The 23466-nt window shown below is 55.4% G+C and overlaps 1 protein-coding gene across 26 annotated transcripts in view; it reads right to left on the reverse strand.

Moving 5' to 3' along the window:
- The window catches only part of LPIN1 (lipin 1), a 126604-nt gene that overhangs the window by 36938 nt on the left and 66200 nt on the right, over nucleotides 1-23466 (reverse strand). For 7 of the 26 annotated variants that reach the window (XM_089326781.1, XM_008254749.5, XM_089326789.1 and 4 more), the window contains 10 exons: nucleotides 13379-13579; nucleotides 11656-11751; nucleotides 9990-10297; nucleotides 8229-8354; nucleotides 6612-6689; nucleotides 5920-6027; nucleotides 3272-3401; nucleotides 2371-2674; nucleotides 1268-1361; nucleotides 245-435 (listed from right to left, as the gene is read on the reverse strand). In XM_089326781.1, coding sequence (XP_089182907.1) covers nucleotides 245-435; nucleotides 1268-1361; nucleotides 2371-2674; nucleotides 3272-3401; nucleotides 5920-6027; nucleotides 6612-6689; nucleotides 8229-8354; nucleotides 9990-10297; nucleotides 11656-11751; nucleotides 13379-13579 — 1636 coding nt within the window. Of the gene's footprint in view, nucleotides 1-244; nucleotides 436-1267; nucleotides 1362-2370; nucleotides 2675-3271; nucleotides 3402-5919; nucleotides 6028-6611; nucleotides 6690-8228; nucleotides 8355-9989; nucleotides 10298-11655; nucleotides 11752-13378; nucleotides 13580-17190; nucleotides 17312-23466 lie in introns of those variants that run through there. The other 19 variants (XM_008254750.5, XM_089326782.1, XM_070069446.2 and 16 more) reach the window with 8 other exon arrangements.

Raw genomic sequence — 23466 nt, forward strand, 5'->3', positions numbered from 1 at the left:
GGCCCCCAGCCTGGAAACATGCGTGACCATGAGTGGGAAGCGACCCTGACAGCCCAGCCGCTGCCTGAAGCCACGTGTGGCCCACAGAACTCTGACTGCTCCCGGAAACACTTGCATCCCCCTGGCTTGTCATTTAACCACATCCCAGGGAGAAGCGGCTGTGGACGGAACTTTAGAAACCCAAGCTTCTGGCCTTCCGAGCGGCGGCCACTAGAGAGCGCTCTTGGCACAGCCGTCGCAGTACCTTTGGTGATCTCCCTGTGGTCGCTGAGGCCCCCGCAGAGGGAGATGGCGATGGACGGCAGGTCCCTCAGGCTGTCCGAGGTGCTCTCCACGCCGCTGTCGATGCCCGAGCTGCCCACGGACTGCGGGGACTGGTTGGCGGACCGGGTGCCGTTGTCACTGGCGTGTTTTCCCAGCCCCGAGGGATCTCCACTGTGAGGAGGAAAAGCGGACGCTGTTCTATGCGTCCCCACTCCCTCTCCGTCCAGGCCAAGATGCCACCCTCAGAGGGGCAGAGGAGGCCGTCTCAGGACAGATGTATCACCAAGACCAGCACACAGGAAGAGAAGGCGGAGCGCGCCACCTTAGGGGCGGAGGCTGAGGTCGATGCTGGCCGACTGCGGCCTCTCCTCGCAGCCCACACACCTCACTCTCCAAAGCCCTCCCCTCCCCTAAAGCACTGGGGTGCTGAGGATGGGCTCCCCAAGGGCCCCAGGGGTAATCTCTCCCGGGAGGGAAAAGAGCCCATGGCCGTCGCTTATTTGAGCTGTGGGTCACTGACCACTGGGACCTAACCTCAGGACCCTGTCCGGAAGGCAGAAGGGGCCACACGCCCGCACCTACAAGGATGCACACAGCTAAGTGTTTGCTGGCTGCCTTGTCCTTGTCCTTGTTAGAAAGGAACAGAGACAGGATCTCTCATCTGCTGGTTCACTCCCCAAATGCCTACAAATAGCCAGGACTGGGCCAGAGGCCCTGAACTCAATCCAGGTCTCCCATGTGGGTGGCTTGGGCCCAACTACTTGAGTTGTCACCTGCTGCCTCCCACGCTGTGTGTTAGCGGGAAGCTGGAATGAGAAGTGGCGCCAGGACTCGACTCCGGGCGCCCCAACATGGGATGTGGGTGCCTCTCCAGCTGGCTGCTTTCCGCAGCCTAACCTGGGCGTCCTCTCACTTTCCTATCAAATCCACGGGGAAACGGAGACTCCCAGACTAGCACTCTGATTTTTACAGGCGAGGATACGCAGACGAAAAGAAACCTTACTTTTTGGGGAAATACAGGGCCGCCACTTCCGGATCCATGTCTGTGAGGTCATCCAAGTAGACGCCGTCAGCACCGAGGTGTCTACTGCGTTTATCTGTGAGAGGAAAGGGGCAGAAAACCACGGTCAGAAAACCACGGTCAGAAAACCGGATGCTTTCTCTAGGAAGAGCACGTAAGCACGATGCGCAGATTTGCTGCAAGGCACCCAAACTGGCCAGCGAGCCACACAGGTAGAAACAGGGGGGATGGGCTCACAGCCCTGCCCACAGGCCGCCCCGGCACTGACCTGGGCCGGCCCCGACCAGGTCAGCCCTAGTTCCTTATCTGTAAAGTGCCTGGAGACAGTGTGTACTCTCTACCGAAGATACAACCACTATCACTATTGCTCTTATCACTATTACCGTTACTACACCAAACGCTGAAGCTGCCTTTAAGCTCCTCCCCATCAACACGAGGCAGGCACAGCACCCTCCAGTGCGCAGCCACCAACGCCGTGATGGTTTCAGACTTCCTCTTTGCTTCCGGCGGGGAACTATGTCATCGGCTCACACACACCTAGAAAGCTGCACGGGGCCACCTGGCTGACCGAGAGTAGGCCCGACAGGATGGCCAGCAGGTGCACGGCAGGCTGACTCACGGGGGTGGGGCACGCGCTGGCTGCCGACTCTGCAGATGAGAGGGGTGCACCAGGCAGCAAAGCCTCTTGACCTCAGCAGAGTGAGTCAGGCACAAATAACTAGAGAAAGCCGATGCCGACCTGAACTCCTGAGAGATGGAAGACGGCAGCTTGCAGCGGTGCGGGGAGGAGCCCCAGATTATCTGAACAATCCACTTTCTGAAAGTCGTGCTGCTGCAGGCTCAGCACCCCTGGCTGCGAGGAAGCCCGGCACACCACCCCACCACCCCCAAGCTTCCTTCCGTCTCAGGCATCACCAACTCCTGATCACTAAAGCGCCCAGCAGGGGGCGCAGGCTGGCCACTTCCCTGATTCACTGTGACCTGGGGAGGAGGCGGGGTCACCGGGCAGAGCCAGCCACCATCCCTGCACCCCTGCACCCCTGCACCCCTGCATGGCCTGCGCTGGGAGGCCACGGGCGGCGCACCTTTCCTCCTGGAAGGGGACTCCGTCTTGTCTGCCCTGGGCGCGGCGCTGGCAGAGGGCAGCTTGAGCTCCTCGATGGCGGGCAGGGGCGGGGCTGCCGCCCCCAGGGCCTCCAGGTCGTCTTCGGTCACAAAGTGCGTTTCCGGCTGGGGCTTCTCTGAGAGGGGGCCCCGGCCCAGCGTGGTGGGCGACTGGTCGCTGAACGTGTCTGAAGACTCGCTGTGAATGGCCTTGAAGTGGATTTTGTCACAAAGCTTCCTGCTGTTCAAAGGGCTGGGTTCTTTCATCTTGTGTGGAGAAGACGACTGGACCAGAGAGACAGAGAGAGAGAGAGATCAAGACAAACGGGAAGCCCTGCCGCCACAGGAGAGCCACACGTCATCAGTCAACACCTGTGGCAGGGACTTCTAAACCCCCAGGAGCCACCAGTGACCTCCACACCTGCCAGAGGGGTCCAGAAACCACGGGGACTCTTCCAGAGCCGCAGAACTTTACCGCGGCTGTCGGAGGGACGTGCGTGAGTGCAGAGACGGCCCCTGACCAGGAGCAACTCCGGCGCCCACCGGGAGACTGGACAGTGCTGGGCTTACACATCTGTCCCCGGGCGCGGGAGTCTGGTCCCAGAGGCACCAACATCCCGGACCTCGCCTGAGTGAGAGGCGGGAGCGGTTCTGTCCGGGGCTTCAAGGCCCCGGGCTCTGTGCACACAGCACATTTTGTTGGATTTGCATTTAGTTGCGATGTAAAAATGGAGACCCTAGGAGCAGCCCTGGCGGTTGAGAATGCGCAAACGCGGTACGCGCCCCTGTGCTGGAGGTGTCGGGCCCTGGCGGAGAGGCCTGACCCGGGCGAGGACAGGAGGCCCTGGCACAGCGCGTGGCGGAGCTGGGGGGGGCACTCACCTTGGCGGCCTGCGGCAGCTCTCCCCACAACCAGAGCATCTCCAGGTTGCCCTTCTGCTGTGTCCTGTCCGCGGACTTGCTGACCAATTCCGAATCACTTTTAGGGGTTGAAGGTCGGGAACCTGAAGGGCTTCAGGGAACACAAACCCACGGTTTAGGTGGCAGAGGACAGTGTGACGCTTTGGGCCCAGAAGAGGCACCTGGGCTGTCACACTTCCCCACCCCCACCCCAAGCATGGCCTCGTGACATTGCCCTCCTTTGGCCACCAGGGGGGCCTTGAAACCCGCACAGGTGGAAGGTGCACCCCAAAGTCAGTGGCAACCCGTGGCCAAGTTCAAACCAGAGAAGATGGAGGGAAGCCGCAGCCTAGGAAACGGAGATGAGAAGTGAAAGGGAACAAGAGTGTCCTCTGACCCCAGAACCACCTCGCGCCAAGCTCCACTCTCCCACGCTCAGTTTTCCTGATCAAATGTCTCTCAGCTCCCACACGGCCACAAAAGGGGGAGCTGCAGTTATATATCCTGTACCCAAAACATTTATAAAGCTGCTGGGACCACAAGGGGCACCACACATAAACCAAGCCCGTGTCTTGCACCCAAGGTGCCCCTGACCCCTCGGCCAGCGGCTGTGTGCTGGCCGTCTCTAACCTCACTCCCGGGGTCAGCCAAGGGAACTGGCCGGGAAAAACCCACGTGTCTACCAGGTGCCCACGCCTGCGGAAGCGCACATGGACGAGAACAAAGCGCCCATTCGGCCGTCTGTCCGCTCTGCCAAGCCACTTCCCTGGCAGAAGATGGCAGAGTTTCTGAAGGAGGCTAAGGCGGGCCCCCGCCTCCCCACTACCCGACACACAGCTCCTCCCAGCGGCTGGCAGGACCGCATCCGCACCTGGACAAGCCTGCAGCCTGTGGCCTGCAGGAACAGTGGGGGCCCTTGTGCTGTCTCCTGCGTCTGAGGACACGAGTTCCTGCCTGGGACGCGGCACTGACGGCTTACATGCCATTGTCTTCCCCTGCACCACCTTGCCAGGTCCTTGGTGCGCAGCCCCGGGAGAAGCCCTCGTGTGCTCACAGCCTCCCCGCCTCTGACCCTACAGCCCTGCGTTTCCCCCTAGGACCCGCTGTCCCTGACCTCCCCTTGTCCCCAGCTGCCCAGGGGTCCCCTCCCACCTGGCTTCCTGCACCTTGGGCGGCTGTGCCCAACCTTGGACAAGTCCGCGCTGCAACAGCGTAGAAAACGCAGCTCAAACTCTGAGTCCTGGGAAGGCCTGGCTGCTGCTACCCAGTGACAGTGGGCCTAGGGCTGGCTTTTCCCGCTGATGCTCCATGGTGAGCACCCTGTGCCCCCTTGCGTTCCAGGAGATCCGCCACTGCCACTTGGCCGTGCCACCATGCTAACGGGACAGCCACGGTCATGGGCAGAGGACCAGCCATGCTCCAGAAACCGGACAGTGACACAAGATGGACCAGGCTCAAAGGAAAGCCCTACACAGGGCTCTCCCACAGTGTCCCTAACTCCAGGGTCTCCAACATCCGGGTTCTTCCCTAAAAGCCACAAGCCCTGGCACCCACACTCACACTCGGGTTTGTGAGGTCACATTCAGAAGTAACCCAGCCTTGGGAAAGCGGGGAGCTGGAAGCCCCTCCCACACACAGCCAGGGCGGCACTGCCTAAGGGTTCTGTACACAAACCCTCCACCGCAGCCTGCCAGAAAGACGGTGTGGGGCTGCAGGCGCCTGGACAGAAAGAAAGGGCAGTCCAAAGGCCCCGTTATCAAGAACTAGACTACGGGTTGTCCCAAAGAGCGAACTTACAGCATCACTGGCTGGCCTCCCTACAGCATTCGTTAAGCCTGAAAAGCTTTCGGTATCCTCACCAGACGGGGTCAGCAAGTCTACGGACGCTGCTCAGCTCACCTCAATTTATAACAGCCTTCCTTTTTGCACAGGTAACCTCAAAAAAAGTACACCCTGAGGTTTGGGTCTTTAATCAAAACAAACAAACAAACGCAGCCCATCCAGACACTGATCTGGTCACAGCTTCATGGGCTAAACATCTCCGTGAGCAGGTCAAAGTGTGGACACATGGAAGGACTGGGGCAGAAATCCAAGCCCACTTCCCCAAATGAAAACACAAATGGCTAGCCCTCAGCCTCTGTCCTCCTCTGTTGTAGAAAATACCCAAGTCCATTACCTAGGCAGCCCTGCGGTCTGGTCACCCATTTACAAGCAAACCGGCTTAGGCCAACGTGGCATCATAAACACATCTGGTGAACCCATTTAGCAAACAACCCTAGACGCAAAAGATCCATCTTCCCAACCTGTATTTCATTCTTCTGTTTTTCGAAGCACTACACAGAATTTGGTAGAATTACACATTTAACCATAATATCCAGAGAGCGAAATCTAGAACTTTAGAAAAGTCTAATAATCTACAAATGCTTTAAATGAAAGGAAGAATCATAATCTAAGTAATCTGGTTAGTTAGCAAGATAGATTGGTAAAGAAGAGTTAGATGAAAATTTTTACTTCATCCCATTTATAAGTATTTTCTTCGTAAGGAATTTGATTAATGGTAAAATAAAATCACGAGGGTTAGACGGACATGTCCGTGACCAAGGACACAAGTGGAGAGAGAACTGGTCTACCTTTCAGGAGCATGGAGGTGGGAAGGCTGTGCAGGACAGGAGCTAGACAGGCCTCCCTCGGCTGCCACCGCCAGATGGGGGGGCGTCCTCCTGCAATCTATGGGGCTGCTGGAGCCAGCACGCCACACACGGTGAAAGAAAGGAAAAGAAATCACAGGTCAATTAGGTGACATGAAGCTTCCTACAATACTTGATTGCTCTCAACAATGACATCCGCACAAAAATGAAGATGCTGGGGCACCCACAAGCTGCCCCGCACGGTGTGTCGAGATCTCTACGAAATCACCGTGAATGTGCTCAGCCACACAGCAGGAAGCGGCCAGAGGACCAACCTCCTTTCCTGTTCACACACGTGACCAACAAAGATGGGCTGTCTGTGGTCATAGTTTACCACTCCACCAAACTACAGAATCCAAAGACTTGATCATTTGCAAGTCAATTGTTCTTTAACAGAAATACATAATCCTAAATATGCAAATAGAATTCCCTTTGACAGTGGTCATTATTCTGGACTTTCTTTTGTACAGGTAACCCCAAAAAAAGTATGTAAAATAGTACATAAAATTGTAGAGGTAACCTCAAAAAAGTACATAAAAAAAGTAAAGTAAAATATTAAAGACAGAAATACACTGAGGGCTGTGTTTAAAACACCTCTAAATTCTTAAAGCATAGCATTTGAAAAACTTTTCAACCTGTTAGTGGTTTCTAAATACTCCATTTTATCTTCTTCCTGAACTGCTGCTTTTCCCTCTAAAGGTTTATCCACAGACCTGGGAAAAGAACGGAGGAAGTTCTAGAAAGATCTTACATCGGCACTATCCAACACAATAAGCCGCTGGCTACAAGTAGCTCTTGAGCGTGTGAACTGTGGCCAGTTCTAGACATACAAACCACACCACAGATTTTAAACAGTACAAAAAGCAAATGGAAAGTATCTCAGTAATTTTTAAAAATACATTATACTGCTGAAATGATAATATTTTGAATACACTGGATCAAATGAAATATAACTGTAAAATTAATTTCTTCTATTCCTTTTTACTTTCTAAATACGGCTACTAGAAAATTTTACACTATGCATGGAGAGGATCAGTATGCCTCCACTGGACAGGGCTGGTCTCCGAGGCAGACACACCTGGATGAGGGGCTCTCATCACGGCCCCCGCCCTCACCCTGGCCGAGTGACCTCCGCTCTCAGTCTCAGGGCCTGTCGGCGGCTTCTCCGACCTCGGCTTCAGCACGCTCAGCTGACTGATGCTGCCTGGAGCAGGAGGCTACCCTGAGCAAACTACAGCCAGGAGTGCCGGCTGGATGACACTGGCCTCGAGTGGGAATGGGAGCAGTGCCGGCCCGGACCACCAGGCGCTCGAATGCCCCCACTTGAAACCAGGAGCAAACCCAAGGCATCGGGCGGATTTTGCAATGGCAGTCCAAGGAAGCTGCTGGGTGTCTCTCCTCCCCTCGAGTGTGAATTCTCAGAAAGCAACAGCCCACCCCGAGCCATCGTGAAACCATAATGCTGTGGCCCTTGCTACCCAAGGACCATTTTTCTTTCCGAAGAGGATGACAGTGCCGCCGCTGAGAAGGTAGGATTGTCGTCTGTCCCCTCACCAGTCCCCTGAGGGCTTTCAAAAAGTTCATGGAAAACACCTGTTGTGATAAAACAACCCTGGACCTCTGAATATGTCTGCATCAAAATGGAAATCCCTAATCCCATTTTCCCATGAGCTTCTGGAAGCACCCTTGTAGTCTCATAGATTTTGCTGACTTTTAAGGAAGTCTCTGGGGTCCCCAGGAAGGCCACGGGCACTCCGGGCAGCTGCAGTTCTCCAAGCTCACATCTGCCGTCTAGAGCAATGTGCAAGTTCATTTCAGGGAAATAAATATTCCTGCATTCAGCAGAAGGGATTGAGCGGGGAGGGACGGCGTCCACCCTGAGTGACCTCAGCGGCCTGACGCAATGTCCCCGAGTTTGATTTGTACTTGAGGGCTGAGGATCAAAAGGGCTCTGCCACGTTGTGTTCCTGTTAACAGTCGGCGCCCCTAACTTCAGCAGCACCTCCAGACAGCTCAGTCACACTGCTGCTCCGCAGGTGCACTCTATAGCAGACAGAGTGTGCAGGCTTCTGATCTGCAGGGCTCCGTTTTCAACCCCAGTCTGTACCTCCTGCTCTAGCTTGCGTTCTTTCCGGTCCTCTTTATCTGCGTGCGTCGTCTGCTATTTTCTTAGGGAATGCTTCCTAGAACTGACGTCAGATCACCTAGGCCAGGACGGGCGAACCCCAGAAACACACACGCAAGCAACTCACCTGGGATTGGGCGACCACTCTCTGTCTGAATTAGGGTATGATGCCGACTGAGGGTAGGGTGAGACCGACGTGCGGTTTGCCGCAGGAATATCATCTTGGAATGGAGGTGAATCATTAGGAAGCGTTCTGGGGAAGAGAAAGATTCAAGTCCAAGAATTAGCAGTGACAGGCACATAAGAAAGTCAAGTTCTAATTTCGTCTTGATTTTCTCTAAGTGCTTTGTAGATCAACACAATCTCGGCATTTTTCTGGGCAGTGGGGAGGAAAAGCATGTGACACAGGCACAAGGAACCGTGCTTGTGTGCTGGTGCCTTGGCTGACTCGTAAATTTACAGATGATTTCTCTAAGCCTCTGGACTCACACAGGAGCACAGAGAGCAATCTGGGCCTCACTCCGTTATAGCACCGCCCTGTCACCTTTCACCTTACAGAAGCCCCAGAGAAACCAGCCCAAAACTGGACCCACGGTGTTAGAAAACGCCAGCTGGGGACCTGGATGGTCACACACAGATCACGTCTCATAGAGCACACGGAACACGTGGCATCAACCACCAGCACCTCGTGACTACAAAGTGACTGCAGAGTCACCAGATGTCAGACATCCTCTGTCTGTGGTCTCCTTGTCACCTGAAATACCCATCACTAAGTCCTGGGAGGGAAGGTCAAGCAGGCAAGGCCAGGCATAAGCCCAGCTCCCCGGCTTCAGGGCCCACAGCAGACCAGAGGCTGTGACCAAGAAATGCAGTGCTTCCGATAGACATACCTTTAATCTTAGGAAAAAAATAAAAATATACTCTATTCTAGATTATGATGCCGAGGGCTAGTCCTGATATTCTTTATCCCTTCTTTATGTTAACGAGATATGAAATCAACTGTCAGAAACACGCGGGATACACAAATGTTTGAAACATTTCTTTAAAATGGAGTTTGATCACGGCCGGCGCTGTGGCGTAGTAGTCAAGCCTCTGCCTGTGGCACCAGCATCCCATATGGGCGCCAGTTCATGTCCCGGCTCCTCCACTTCCCACCCAGCTCTCTGCTATGGCCTGGGAAAGCAGTCCTTGGGCCTCTGCACCCATGTGGGAAGAAGCTCCTGGCTCCTGGCTCTGGCCTTTGCAGCCATTTGGGAAGTGAACCAGCAGATGGAAGACCTCTCTCTACTGTCTCTCCTTCTTTCTGTCTGTAAGTCTGCCTCTCAAATAAATAAATGGAGGTTTACCTTTAAAAACTGGCATTTTCCACCAAAACAGCAATCCCTACAAATAGAATTACGCTACACCATGAGATGCGAGGGAAAAGAAAACACAATGTCCGTGAGACACTGGGCCTAATCCAAATTTAAAAAATTAGACAAAGTTTTCCTAGAGAGGCAACTGAGCATGGTCTCGTGGCGTCCAACCTTAAGGCTACCCCACAGCGGCCCCTCTAAAAGCTGCACCTCCCAAGTGCTGAAGGCACCGCTGGTGCTCAAACAGGCTCCCAGTGACCGCTGCCATTCGTCCGGAGTCAGCCGGCTCAGTTCCCGCTGCTGGCTCTGTCCTGGAGTGACGCCATCAGCCGGAGAGCTCCGGCACTACCGGCGGTCTCTCAGCCATCAGCCACGCCAAACCTTTATACCACACTACGAATGCGTCCGCGTGCTTGCAAACTCCAGTCTCCAATGCAGAAGAGAACAACTTCTGGAGCAGGGGGTGGGGGCAGGGGAGTCCGACACATCATCTCGGGACGCTCCCGCAGCCCGTCCCGCTCCCGCGCCCTTACCGACTGCTGTCCAGCAGCTCCACGTCCTCGTCGGAGCTCATCTCTATGGGAAACATGTCCTCGTCCTCCGACGTGTTGGCGGTGTCCTCCCTCTTCAGACTGTCCAGCTGGGACTTCCTCCTCCGCTTCCTCCTCTTCTTCCCTAAGGAGCCGCTCGAGGGGGCGTCACTGGGCAACGAGGCCGGGGCCGGCGCGCTGCAGTCCGGGCTCCTCATCCTCTCCACGGAGTTCCTTTTCAGCTGGCATTCCATTCTCGCGGCTCCTTCCGACAGGATGGGCGAGGTGGCCAAGTACGTGGGGATCACCTCCTGGGGACAGGAGCAGAGTCCCTGAGCTGGGCTCCAAAGGCAACACTGCCACAGGACCTCCGGGGGCCTGAGGGCGCCCAGCACTGCTGGGGAGGGTCCCGGAAGGCAGCCGGGGCTGGGCCAGGCCAACGCCAGGAGCCAGGAGCTCCCTGGGGGCCTGCCACAGCGCAGCAGGGGAAGTCCTTGGGCCATCTTCTGCTGGCCCAGGCACATCAGCAGGAACCTGGCTGGGAAGTACAGCAGCTGGAACTGGAACTGGTGCTCCCTGGGATATGGGCATCACCAGTAGCAGCTCAGGTCGCAGCCCCACAACATCAGCCCCATGAAACGTTCTCAGATGGACTGCGGTGAGGACGGTACACGGGAGATGCCTCAAACATTTCATGGAAAACTGGGATAAAAAGCTAAGCTTATTTTGCTGCAAAAAAAAAAAAAGGTTTGAAATCCATGCAGCTTTTTCATAACACACGTTTTCCACGAACTTTCTGAAGACCTGTTGTACCTGTGGAAATACTAAAAAAGCCACCTGACTGAGCATTTGAAATAAACTGTGTAGGACATGAAGTCTAGCTAAACAAACTTGTCTTTAAGAATCACAAATTTAAAACATTAAAAAATAAAATTGGGACTGGCATTGTGGTGCCATGGGTCAAGCTGCCCCTTGCAGAGCCGGCATCCCGTATCAGAGCGCCTGTTCTCATCCAGCTTCCTGCATAGGTGCCTGGGAAGGCAGTGGAAGATCCCACAAGTACTGGAGACCCTGCCATCCACGTGGGAGACCAGGATGGAGTTTCTAGCCCCTGGCTTCAACTTGACCCAACCTCGGCTGTTGTAGCCATTTGGGGAGTAAATGGAGACAGAAGATACCCCTCCCTCCCTCCCTCCCTCCCTCCCTCTTTCTGTCTGTCTGTCTGTCTGTCTTTACATAGATAGATGGAGATATTTCCCTCTCTGTCACTCTGCCTTTCAAGTAATCACATAAAATCATTCTTAATGATTTTTCTTAATTCTTAATTCTAAATAAAAGTGATGTGGCCACTCACTAAACAAAAACTACAATTTCCAGGCCCTTGAGATTTGACACAGCAGACACTCTGTGTGTTCTGGACAACGGAAGGGGCCAGCACATGCCGCCAGTCCCTCCTCTGTCCCCCAGGAGGCAGCGCACACACCGTGGCGTCTGGCTCACGTCTGCAGGACGAAGGGCACGCAGCCACTTGCTGTGCTGCTGGTGCCCACACGGCCAGCCTCATCCCCCCCCCCCACCTACTCCCCTGCACCCACTTCTCTGCAGCTCCAGATAAGCAGGGCTCAAAGCTCAAAACCGGGAAGTGACCTTGACCCCCAGCCCCGCCTACCTGATCGTTATCAGTCTCTTGAACAAAAAATGCTTCTCCGTTATCTCCCAATTTCATGTGCAGATCCACAGACTCCCCGTTGATTTCTATGTCAACCTGAAGGGGAAACGTGCAGAAACAGCAAGGATGGGGACGCGCAGCGGTGGCCTCAGCTGTAGGGACCCTCCTGAATCACCATCCTCCCGTGCGCTCCCCATCACTGCGGGGTTCTGTGCTCAGGCCCCCGGGGTGAGGACGGGACCACCGAGACCACGGGGTCCAGCTCCTCCTTTCCCGGCAAGGGGAATGACGGGCCCAGGGTCACCCCTCTGGGTCAGTGGTGGAGCTCAAACTGCACCCAAAGTGTCCCAGCCCAGTCTGTAAAATTTCACCTTGGAACTTGTGTCTGCCGCAGGCTGGGAGCCTGGAGATACTGGAGCAGAGAGCAAACGCTTGAACTCAACTCCAAGAACCAGCCAAGACACATCATTCCAAACTCCACAGGAAGCAGAGGCGTGAGACATACAATCTAATTTTTTTAAGTATTTGTTTCTCTCAATTGACGTGGTGGACCCCCTTCCAAAGAGGCCACATCCAGGAGCCTGGCGCTCCATGCTCGTCCCTGCCATTCCCCATCCAGGAGGGAGCCCGTTCCCCACCTCTGGGCACCTGCGGACCACTGTGACCACCCCAGCTCGTACAGCGTGGTGCGAGCAATGCCTGTTCCCCACCTCTGGGCACCTGCAGACCACTGTGACCACCCCAGCTCATGGAGCACGGTGCGAGGGATGCCACACGGCCTACAGGGCTGGGTCACAGAAAGAATACAGCATCCACCGGGCTCCATCCCTCTGGAAATGCTCACCCTGGGCCGGCGCCGCAGCTCACTAGGCTGATCCTCCACCTGCAGCACCGGCACCCCGGGTTCTAGTCCCACTCAGGGCGCCAGATTCTGTCCCAGTTGCTCCTCTTCCAGTCTAGCTCTCTGCTGTGGCCTGGGAGTGCAGTGGAGGATGGCCCAGGTCCTTGGGCCCTGCACCCACATGGGAGACCAGGAGGAAGCTCATGGCTCCCGGCTTTGGATCGGCGCAGCGCACCGGCCGCAACACACCGGCCGTAGTGGCCACTTAGGTGGTGAACCAATGGAAAAAGGAAGACCTTTCTCTCTGTCTCTCCCTCTCTCTCTCTCACTGTCTAACTCTGCCTGTCAAAAAGAAAAAAGAAAAGAGAAGAGAAGAGAAGAGAAGAGAAGAGAAGAGAAGAGAAGAGAAGAGAAGAGAAGAGAAGAGAAGAGAAGAAAAGCTCACCCCTACAACTGGCCGCCGTGGTAGTAAGGGAAGCCAAGCCACGGGGAGAGTCCAGGTTCAAGTAAGGGGTTTGGCCAACAGCCTCAGCCTGAAGCCCTAAAAGGAGCCAGCATCAAGTGCCAGTCGCAGTGAGGAGTGTGTGTTCGGATGGTCTCGGCCCCCAGCCCCTGGGTCTTCCTGGGGTCCCAGACAGGCAGGGAGCAAAGACAAACCATCCCGTGTTCCTTGTACAAATTCCCAACTCACAGAGGCCAGGAGTTCAATAACCAGTTGGCCTATGCACGGCATCTGAGAGTAATTCGCACAGCCATACTAAAGAGAATGAGCAAACAGCTTCAACAGGGAGCTCAACATCCGGGTCTGAGAGCCACACACACAGAGGATGCTGTCTTGGGGAGGAAGCAGGCAGGCGCGCACGCCCTGGGCCCAGCCCTTACCACTTTCTCTCGAGAGCGCAGGACCCCCATCTTCCCAAAGCGGACGTGGAAGGGGGAGCACTGGAGGCTGCCATTGGGCTGGCGGATGACGATGATGTCGATGCACCCGGACAGTGTGGCCGGGTTCAGCCCCTTGTACAGCTCCTTCACCGTGACGAGCACCTGGCCAGCCAGCTGCCCCACGTAATTCATGGTCTGAGCCTAGGAGACACGGACACAGACAGAACACACACACCGTCAACGTGGGCAGGGCCAGCGGGCGCCTCCCCATCTCAGAAACAGAGCTCACTTTCCCATCAGGCGCAGGTTATTTGGTTTCGCTGGAATGTGCCCCATGACACCCACCTCCGCCACCCTAACCCACAAGCCTGGCAAACTCTCCCTTGGCAAGGTCCGGCACGGAAGCCGAATCACAGCTCAGGTCCCGTGACACCTGCTCCATCGCCCTCATGGCTGGAGCCACCTGTGCCTGGCCTGTCCTTGGGTATGGGGTTTGCACACTGATCTTAAGACTCTTGGGAAAAGAGACTGTTTCATACAGCGGATAATAGTCCTTCATGCTAAACGGAGTGGGCGCAGAATCCCGTTAGTTGAAAATATCACACTGTTTTCACTTAAGAACAGAAACAAGCGATACTTGTGTGCAACAGTTCCCAATCTAGTCCCGCCTGCCGCCTGAGCCCTGGCACCACACTGGAGCTATAGCGCCAGGCTGCTGGGCGCGGGCCCTGCCAGTCACGCGCCACACACGGGCCAAACACTCGGGGCATGCATCCTGCAGGGCATGGCACTGTGACTCCCAGATGACATGTGGGCCCTGCCCCATGAAGGACAAGCGGCCACCGGCCGGTGACGGCACCCATCAGGACTGATGCCAAGGGAGTCACGAGCAAGCCAAGAGAAGAATGCCTCACGAAGGAGCTGGCCCTTGAGGCAGGCTCGCAGGTGATCACTTCTGGGAGAGGAGAAGGTGGACAGACTCCGCGGGGGCACTGAGAGGTGCACCTGAAGGCGCGAGAGCTTAAACACCACAGCCACGCCCAGCCCTGAGCAGAGACGGCGGAGACACCGGCTGTACACCTGTCGATCCATGATTTATAAAAAGCGATAGTGGAAACGTCGAGAGGAAAACGAGCCCTCCCCGAAAGACACAGGGACAGAAGAAAGAGAGGGTAAGGCATGGTCTGAGAGAGCTCACGGCCCGCGGCCCTCATTCTAACTACGGCAGCACAAGAGACCCCAACCGGCTCGGCTCCTCCTCCTCGTAGGATTTCGTTAAATATTCACTTATTCATTTGTTAAAGAGTTTTGCTTATTCATTTGTTTATGTGAAAGGCAGAGCAACAGGGAGAGGCAGAGCCAGAGAGAGGCAGAGAGAAATGTTCCTTTTGCTTTCATTTGGTTCACTCCCCAAATGGTGGCAACAGCCAGAGCCGGGCCAGGCCAAAGCCAGGAGCCAGGAACGCCACTCAGAGCTCCTCCACAGGTGGCGGGGGCCCAGCACTCCCTCCATCCTCTGCTGCCTGCCCTGGCTCATTCACAGGCAGCTGGACTGGAATCAGAGGAGCCGGGACTCGAACCAGTGCCCTGACGCAGGCCATGATGCCGGCCCCTCCTTTGACAACGGTAGGTGAAGCTCTCTGGGTTGAATCCACCCTAGAATCAGGAGCTTCAGCAAACCCACTCAGGGATGAGCACAGCCCTGCCCACCCCACCCCCACCCCCACCCCCACCTGTCAGTCAACACAAGTCACAGACGCCAGGAGATTTCAAAAAGCTCATGGAGAGGAAAAATAAATAAATAAAGCTCACAGATAATACATCCCCCCTCCCGAAAACAAAATGGATGTCAATTTTTTTGCGTTAAAAGTGCATTTTTCCATGAATTTTTTGGAGTACCCTCATATATAAAAATATCACAATATACACTTTCGAAGTTTGCTCAGTGGTGCGGGTTTAACCAAGCTCATACAAAAAGGGAGTGGGCCAGCTCCTGGAAGGTGAGCAATACTACAAAGGATTCTTCTGTAACCCAGGCAGGTCGTACAGCAGGGTGGGGAACACCTGGCCCACGAGCCGTACACAAAATCCTCTGGTCAGGCCCTGCCAAGGCAACCACAGGCGGGAACAAAGCCAAATCAATCTACGGTGGCCCGATTTTGAAGCTGATAATTTCGTGTGGCCCGCGGATGATGTCATACGTATCCACAGGGCTCCTGGCAGTAAAAAGGCTCCCCCGTGCTGTCATACAGACGAGAGAAACCAGGGCCTCCATGATGAGCTCACACGTGAACACGCGGCATGCGGTAAGAGGGCGGGTCTCTGACTGCACAGCTCTGGGAGACAGGGCACACTGCCTTTCTGTACAATTCGTTCAAGCCCAGGCCTCTCGAGCGCATGCCCCTCTGGCAATCATCCTGCCAGGAATATCTTGGTTTGTAAGAAGGAAAGAGCTCCTGGCCAGAGATGTCCCCACATCCCTGCGCCCCAGCTCCCAGTCTTCTAAACAGGCCCACAGGCCTGGCCCCAGGGTCCGGTCCGACAGGGTCCCTGGTCCCATAGGGTCCAGTCCCAGCTCTCGCCAACCCCAGCCAGGGGTGCACACCTGCATTCATAGCGACTGGCCAGGCATCTTGAATCACGTACGCTCACTGCTGCTCTGTGCCCTTGGTCTCAAGGGCAAAGCCTCCCTTTCACATTCAAGGTGACGACAACAGATTGCTCTTCCGACCACCTCGCTTTAAAGAAATAATCCCAGAAATGGGAGGTGACCCAGGCAAAGCTCCGCCAGGACAGAGACAGAGCCAAGACTCAGATCGCCCTGGGTGCTCCCCTCCGTGGGGGCCACGGCCTGCTAGGTGCCTCTTCCTACCACTGCATCCTCAGCCGTCTTTGGCTTAGATTCACGGCGCTCCTGTATCTTTAGTTGTCCCCTATATCGAAGAATTGCTTTGCAAACCTGAAAATAGCTCTACCTGAGTAGAGATAAGAGAAAAATGCTGAGCCGTCCTAAACCTGACGACAAGGGTCATGGGCTGGAGGGCAGAGACAGGGGAGGCTAATTAACAAAATCACTTTTCCCACACACCTGTCTCAACCGCCTGGGTGCCAGCGCCTCCCGCCTACATCCCCAACCCATCCAGAAGTACAGGCACTTCCCCTACGGCCTGCCCACTTCCCAAAGCCTTCCCGGCTTCCTGTGGTCCCTCCCCTCTCATCCACAGCCCCTGTAGATTAGTCCACAGCCCGTGTAGATTCCACGTAAGCCACGTGGGCTTTCTCTCACCCACGGTTTCAAGAGAAATCACTGTGGCTTCTTCAGGCCAGCACACATCTCTCTAACTGCCACCCAGCCCCGCCGCTGCGGATGAGGGGAGCTCATCCCAGCGCCTGGGCCTGGCCGGCTGGCATCTCAAAGGCCCTGCGTCTCGACAGTTTCGATTTCACATGGGAAATCTCCGCAATTATTCCCAAGGAATGGCAGGGCCACGGGCCCCACCCGGTAACACGCTCCCACCACCTGCCCTGAATGCGCGCGAGGGCTGCCTTCCGGGCCCAGCATGGAGCACGCGTCACAAGGAGCACACCACCGGCCACACCATCACAAAGACCAGGAAGCAAGTGCGCCAGCAGGGAGGAGGAGAACCTGGAACCCTTGGTGCTGGCGGGAATGCAATGCGGAGCAGCCACTATAGAGAACAGCATGGCAAGTCCTTGAACAACCAAAACAGAGTGGCCACATGACCCAGCATAGCCCACTTTGGGGCCGGTCCCCCAGAACACTGAAAGTGGGGTCTCAAAAAATAAGATACCTGCACACCTGCGCAGCACTGTTCATAACAGCCGAAAGGAGGAATGGATCCAAGGGGCCTCGGACGCGTGATCGGGGCGCGACGTCAGCCTTGGCGAGGAGGGAAGCCGGCACGCTGCCGCTGCTGCTGCCACACGATGAACCTCGGAGTGAGGACATCGGTGAAAGAAGCCACAAAAGGACACGCACAGCGCAGTTCTACCACGTGGGCGGCCCTGAGCAGGCAGACTCAGAGGCACACGACGGGGAGCAGTGACTACCAGGAGGGGGAACGTATCGGGGTGGTTTAATGGGCACAGGGTTTCAGTTCTTGCCAGATGAGGAGCCCCAGGCTGACAGGTGCACCGTGACGCGGACGCGCCTAATGCCACCCAGCACCACACGCGAAGATGTCGCCGCGGCGCACTCCCGTTTTACTACAATCGATTTTTCCAAGAGGCGAGGGAGAATACTGGATGAGGCAGCGCACATTTCGAGAAGGTGAATCTCACTTGACTGAAAAACTTCTCTGAGTGACACCTTGTGGCAGAGGGGGCCCGGGGCACGCACGCTGCCCTGGGAGGCGTCAGGGGGCCTGGTTGTCACCTGGGGCACCTGCTTGGTGAAGGGCAGGGGCAAGTCGGGAACCCCCAGGGCTCCTCTCTCTGCCCCACGCCCAGGCTTTCCTCTGCATAAATGCCTCCCAAACACTTCCAGGGCACCAGAACAAATCACCTGGCACAAATCCCCGAATGCCACTTCCTCCTACGTTCAAAGCAAACAGCTCAGGGAAGAAGCCAGACAAAAGCAGCCCAGTATCAACTGGCCTCCCTCTCCACGCCCCTTCATCTCACCAGTCCTTGGGTTCACGTGTTCACAGGGCCCTGATCAGGCAGCCAGGGGGATATGTTGGTTTTGGCAAAGAAAAGTACCTTAATTACCTCAAAGCAACAAAAGATAAGCAAAACCTTACAAAACACCGAATGCTCTCAGTTCTGTCCGAGCAGTTCTCCCACCCATGCCACATTACATCTCAGTCTCTCCGTGTTCATCTCAAAACCTGGCATGCAACAGACAGCGTTTCTGTCCCATTTGAAACAGGATTCCAAAGCCACGAGCTCACGAAAGCCCTGCAGCCCCACGGGGACGCTCCCCGCTGAGCGCGGGACGGTCCGAGAAGCTCCGAGGTTAGGAAACAGGAAAGCTGGCTTCGCAGTGTGCCGTCTTCTGGCCACACTGCTTTTCTGAGGCCTTTCCATCCCCCAGGAACACACGCGTCCAGTCTACTCTCACACCCCAACAGGTAACTCACAGGAGACAGGACCACAAAAACCCCGGGGAGTACTCCACCGGGGATTCCATTTCCAACACTGACAGTCAGCAGCACGCTCAACCTGGATCATTAAACTACTGAATTATCAAGACGATTGAACTTAAAATGTTAATGATTCTAAGATGCTTTAAGTTTAAAGATGTTATAAATTTAATAATTTTACAATATTAAACCTAAACATGGGGATGGGAATCATGTCAGGCCACGCCCCTTCATCGTCAGTTCAGGAATTAAATGTTCCTCTCGTTGATCCTGCAAGTGAATAAAGGCGACTTAAAGTCCCTGCCGAAGGGCAGAATTACAACATCTTTTTTAAAAAAGATTTATTTATTTATTTGAAAGAGGCAGAGAGGCAGAGAGACAGAGAGACAGAGAGAGAGAGAGAGAGAGGTCTTCCACCAGCTGGTTCTTTCCCCAGATGGCCGCATGGCCGGAGCTGGGCCGATCCGAAGCGAGGAGTCAGGAGCATCTTCCAGGTCTCCCACACGGGTGCAGGGACCCAAGGACTTGGGCCATCCTCTACTGCTTTCCCAGGCCACAGCAGGGAGCTGGATCGGAAGTAGAGCAGCTGGGACTTGAACTGGTGCCCATATGGGATGCCAGCACTGCAGGCAGTGGCTTTACCCGCTATGTCACAGCGCCGGGCCCTAGTGTAAGGATCTTAATGGGCGTTCTTTCCGTGTGTTGATTCTGTAAGATAGAGCCAGTGTTGCAAGGGGCAGAGCAGAGGGCTTGGTTTTAAGGACAGAAAACGGAAGCAAACGCCAAATGCAAAACTGGTCGTTCCCAGGTTCCTTAGCTTGTTGGGGGAAGGGTGAGATGGAACAATGGAGAACCAGCGGCTGGGTTAATACCTGCATGTCAGCACTGGGGCAGGGCGGGGGGGGTCGTTTTCGTGCCAGCTGGAATGGTCAGGGAAGTCTGAAGCTCTGCCCTCTCTTTCCTGACCTCTTGGAAGCTCGGCTTGGCGACCGCAACCTTGGCATGAGTGACTCCATTCTGATCTGCAGCCTGGTCAACCGGCACCCGGCGCAGGAGCTTCCTCAGACTGCAGCCTCTCACCGCTTGTGCTCCACATCCTTCTAACGTTTTCCCAGCTAGAACATCACCCAGGGCGCGTCAGATAGGAGGGCACCGTCTCTCCACCTGAATACACGGGTTTGCTCCACTGCCAGCTCTGACGAATGCAAATCTTTCTCAACAGCACCCTCTTCTGATCCCTGTGCTCCTCAATCCTTCTCGCCTTCGCTCTGCTTCCCTCTACTCTTTCTACTCCTCACGCTCTTGCTCAGGGGCCCAGGATGTGTCCCATGCGCAAACATGCCCCTGACCACTCCATGTCGCCAAGCTGATCATCCCCAGCCTTCTGTCCACTCGGAGGACATGAGCTTGCACCCAGGGCAGGTGCTGGATCAGCCTGGCTGAGCCCCCAGCCCCTCCCCGGGGCCTGGCCCACCCCAAGGGCCCAGCAAACGTCTACAGCCGACATGGCTGTTTCGTTCTCTTTGATCACATTTCTGTAATATTTGCCAGGAGTCTAATCTTCTTTGAATACATCTGTCTATTAAGCTGGGGACTTCTAGAATGATTTAACTGAATTAAATCAAAACAGGGAATTATTGCCAAGAACTGCCAGTGCTTCATTGGTTTACAGCATGCTTGAGACAATGCACACAGAGCGTACAGAGGGTCTAATCTGTCCTGTGTGATATTAAAGGAAACAGACTTTGGGGAAGGGCTGTGCGAATGGCCTAGTGATTAAATGGCCAGGACGCCCGCATCACACATCAGAACACCCGGGTTCGATCCCTAGCTCCTGACTCCAGCTTCCTGCTAATGCAGACCCTGCGAGGCAGTAGTGACGGCTCAAGTGACCTGTGCCAGCCATTGGGAGACCTGGATTGCATTTCTGGCCCCTGGTCTCGCTCCTCTGGCTGTCGTGGGCATCTGGGGAGTGAACCAGTAAACAGGAGCTCACTCTCTCTCTCAAATAAAAAAATGTTAAAAAAAGGAAAGAAACACACACCCCGAGAGAAGGTCTAGGGCTCGAGTGAAGTCAGGGGTTTCTGGTGACCATTCTGAGCAAACCAGTGACACAGGGGAAGTAGGCAGCAAGACTTTTCTCACGATTTCTGTCTAGCCCTGCACCATAGCTCCACCCCCTTACCTGTCAATCCAGTCTACCCACTTCCCCAGGATGCACTGCTTCTCCTACATCAGGAAGGAAGACATGCCATTAATGGCCACAGGGAGGCTACAACGCCACATGGAGGTGCCATGAAACTCCCAGAAAGCCTCACGTACACCACACCCCACCCAAACACTAGGAGACCACCCCGCCCCCCATAAAGGGGACTGTTAACACACAAGAGCGGTCCTGTTGGCTTTTCGGCTCGTGGCTCTTGCAGGCCCTTCTCTGGCCTCCTCCCACACCCTTTCCTTGTAGGCAGCTCCCCGGCCCACTCATGACAGCTGTCTCTCCATGAGGGGTGGCCACAGTCATGTGCAAATGTATGTTCACCGTCTCACTTTAAATCCAACCTCCTCTCTCCTGGGCACCTGCCTTACACTTCCACTATGAATTCTCATTTCTGTGCAGGCAAGAACTTGGAATAAGAATTGAGACACGCTCCCGAAACAGGGGGGTGGGAGCAGGGCACACAGCAGGAGGCAGGCGTGTCTGATGGAGGGAGGTCTCCACTAGCGCAGGGCACACAGCCTGAGGGCTCTCACGAGTCACACCGGCCACGGGCCTGTGCAATCCCCTGGCGTGCCCAGGAGGAACGAGCTGCAAGACCATCGCACCCAGAGGGACGAGGACGCGCACCCAAAGCAGGTGCAGGAGAACAAAGGAAGACGAAGTCCCAGACTCTGCTGTATTTGCAGCAGTCTGGCCCAGACGCATCCGAGAAGGGACACCCAGGATGAAACAGAAGGCCTGGCTCCCTGAGAAAACGCAGCCTGTGCCTGTTGGACAGTCCACGCTGTCTGTGGGTAGAGTCTCCTCTCCACACCCACCCCCGATGACTCAGCCTTGACTGCCTGAAGCTCTTGGAGAAACCACAGGGGGACCCAGCCAAGCACACTTCTAACCTGGCCATGGAACAGCTGAGAACAGTGCCTACTTGCTTTATTTACTTTTTTTTTTTAAGATTGATTGATCGATGTGAAAGGCAGAATGATGTGGTTGGGGGAGGGGGAGACAGAGAGACAGAAGAGAAGGACAAGAAATAACCTCCACCTGCTGATTCACACCCCAGATGGTTACAACAGCCAGGACTGGGCCATGCCAAAGCCAGAAGCCAGGAACTCCCCAACATGGCTGCAGGGGCCCAAGCACTCGGGCCACCTCCCGCTGCTTGCCCAGCCACATTAGCAAGGAGCTGGATGGGAAGTGGAGCAGGCAGGACTCAAACTCTTGCTGTGATATGGGATGCCCATGTCACAGGTGAGGCTTAACCCACTGTGCCATGACACCAGCCCCTCTACAGAAGTTAGGGAGCAAGAACCTGCCAAATGCCAACAAAGGTCACGTGCAAACACTCAACACACATCACAGTGAAACCCGGGGGCGGGCCACGCACGCCACCAGGGGCCTGTGTGCAGCACATCGGTGTGTGAGATACCTTCACGCACCAACACCTGACCCAAACCCAGGCAACTCTCGAAGGACGCGGGGCTGGAACTGTGACAGCACGTCTGCCGAGGCTGCAGGGACACTGGGTCCGTGCAGAGCTGGACGGACACATGGGATGGACACAGGACGGACACTTGGGCACATGGGAGCCCGAGTAGGCCCTGATTTCCCCATTCCCCTCTGCACAGTCTGTCTCCCTCACCTCCTGTGGGAAACACTGGTGGAATGGCAAGGCCCAGTCAGAGAAAAACCACCCAAGTGGTTTTCACAGAGCAGGCGGCCCTAACTCATCCTGGCATCCAGCGTAGCACAGGTTCACGGGCATCCAGTGCTGGAGAGGCCACCCTGGATGGTGGGAACTGAAGTGTGCACCAGAGAGAAGCAGGTTCAAATCTAGGGTAGAAGGCGCAACCTCACCTCCTCAGGACAAGGTCCCAGGAGGTCATCAGAGGCAGTGAGATCCCCATCACTGGGAGCATTCAAAGAGCTGGAGCGCCACCTGGCCAAGGGCCAACTGAAGAACAGGATGGGGCCCTCACTCCTGGGCTGGCATTCTGTGACCTGGCCGCAGCAGCCTCAGGAAACCAAGTCCACCCCGAAACTGGGCTTTTTTTTTTAATCCTATCACCAAATTCCAGAAGTACAGAAATAAAAATGCAGCTCCAGGTATGAGGAGAAAAAAAATACTAGAATTTTTAAAATTAAAAGAAATTGGGCCCGGCACTATGGCGCAGGTTAATCCTCCACCTGCGGCACCAGCATCCCATTTGGGTGCCAGTTCGAGTCCCAGCTGCTCCTCTTCCGATCCAGCCCTCTGCTGTAGCCTGGGAAAGCAGTGGAAGATGGCCCAAGTCCTTGGGCCCCTGCACCCACGTGGGAGACCTGGAAGAAGCTCCTGGCTCCTGGCTTCGGATCGGCGCAGCACCCACCGTTGCAGCCATCCGGGGAGTGAACCAACGGATGGAAGACCTCTCTCTCTGTCTCTCTCTCTCACTGTCTGTAACTCCACCTCTCAAATAAATAAATAAAATCTTTTAAAAAATTTTAAAAGATTTCACGGCTCACTAGGCTAATCCTCCGCCTGCGGCGCCGGCACCCCGGGTTCTAGTCCCAGTCGGGGCGCCGGATTCTGTCCCGGTTGCTCCTCTTCCAGGCCAGCTCTCTGCCTTGGCCCGGGAGTGCAGTGGAGGATGACCCACGTGCTTGGGCCCTGCACCCGCATGGGAGACCAGGAGGAAGCACCTAGCTCCTGTCTTCGGATCAATGCAATGCGCCGGCCACAGCGTACCGGCCGTAGTGGCCATTGGGGGGTGAATCAATGGTAAAAG

This window comes from Oryctolagus cuniculus, chromosome 2, assembly GCF_051225735.1.
Source record: "Oryctolagus cuniculus isolate XC-2025 breed Fujian yellow rabbit chromosome 2, ASM5122573v1, whole genome shotgun sequence".
NCBI classification, from domain to species: domain Eukaryota; kingdom Metazoa; phylum Chordata; class Mammalia; order Lagomorpha; family Leporidae; genus Oryctolagus; species Oryctolagus cuniculus.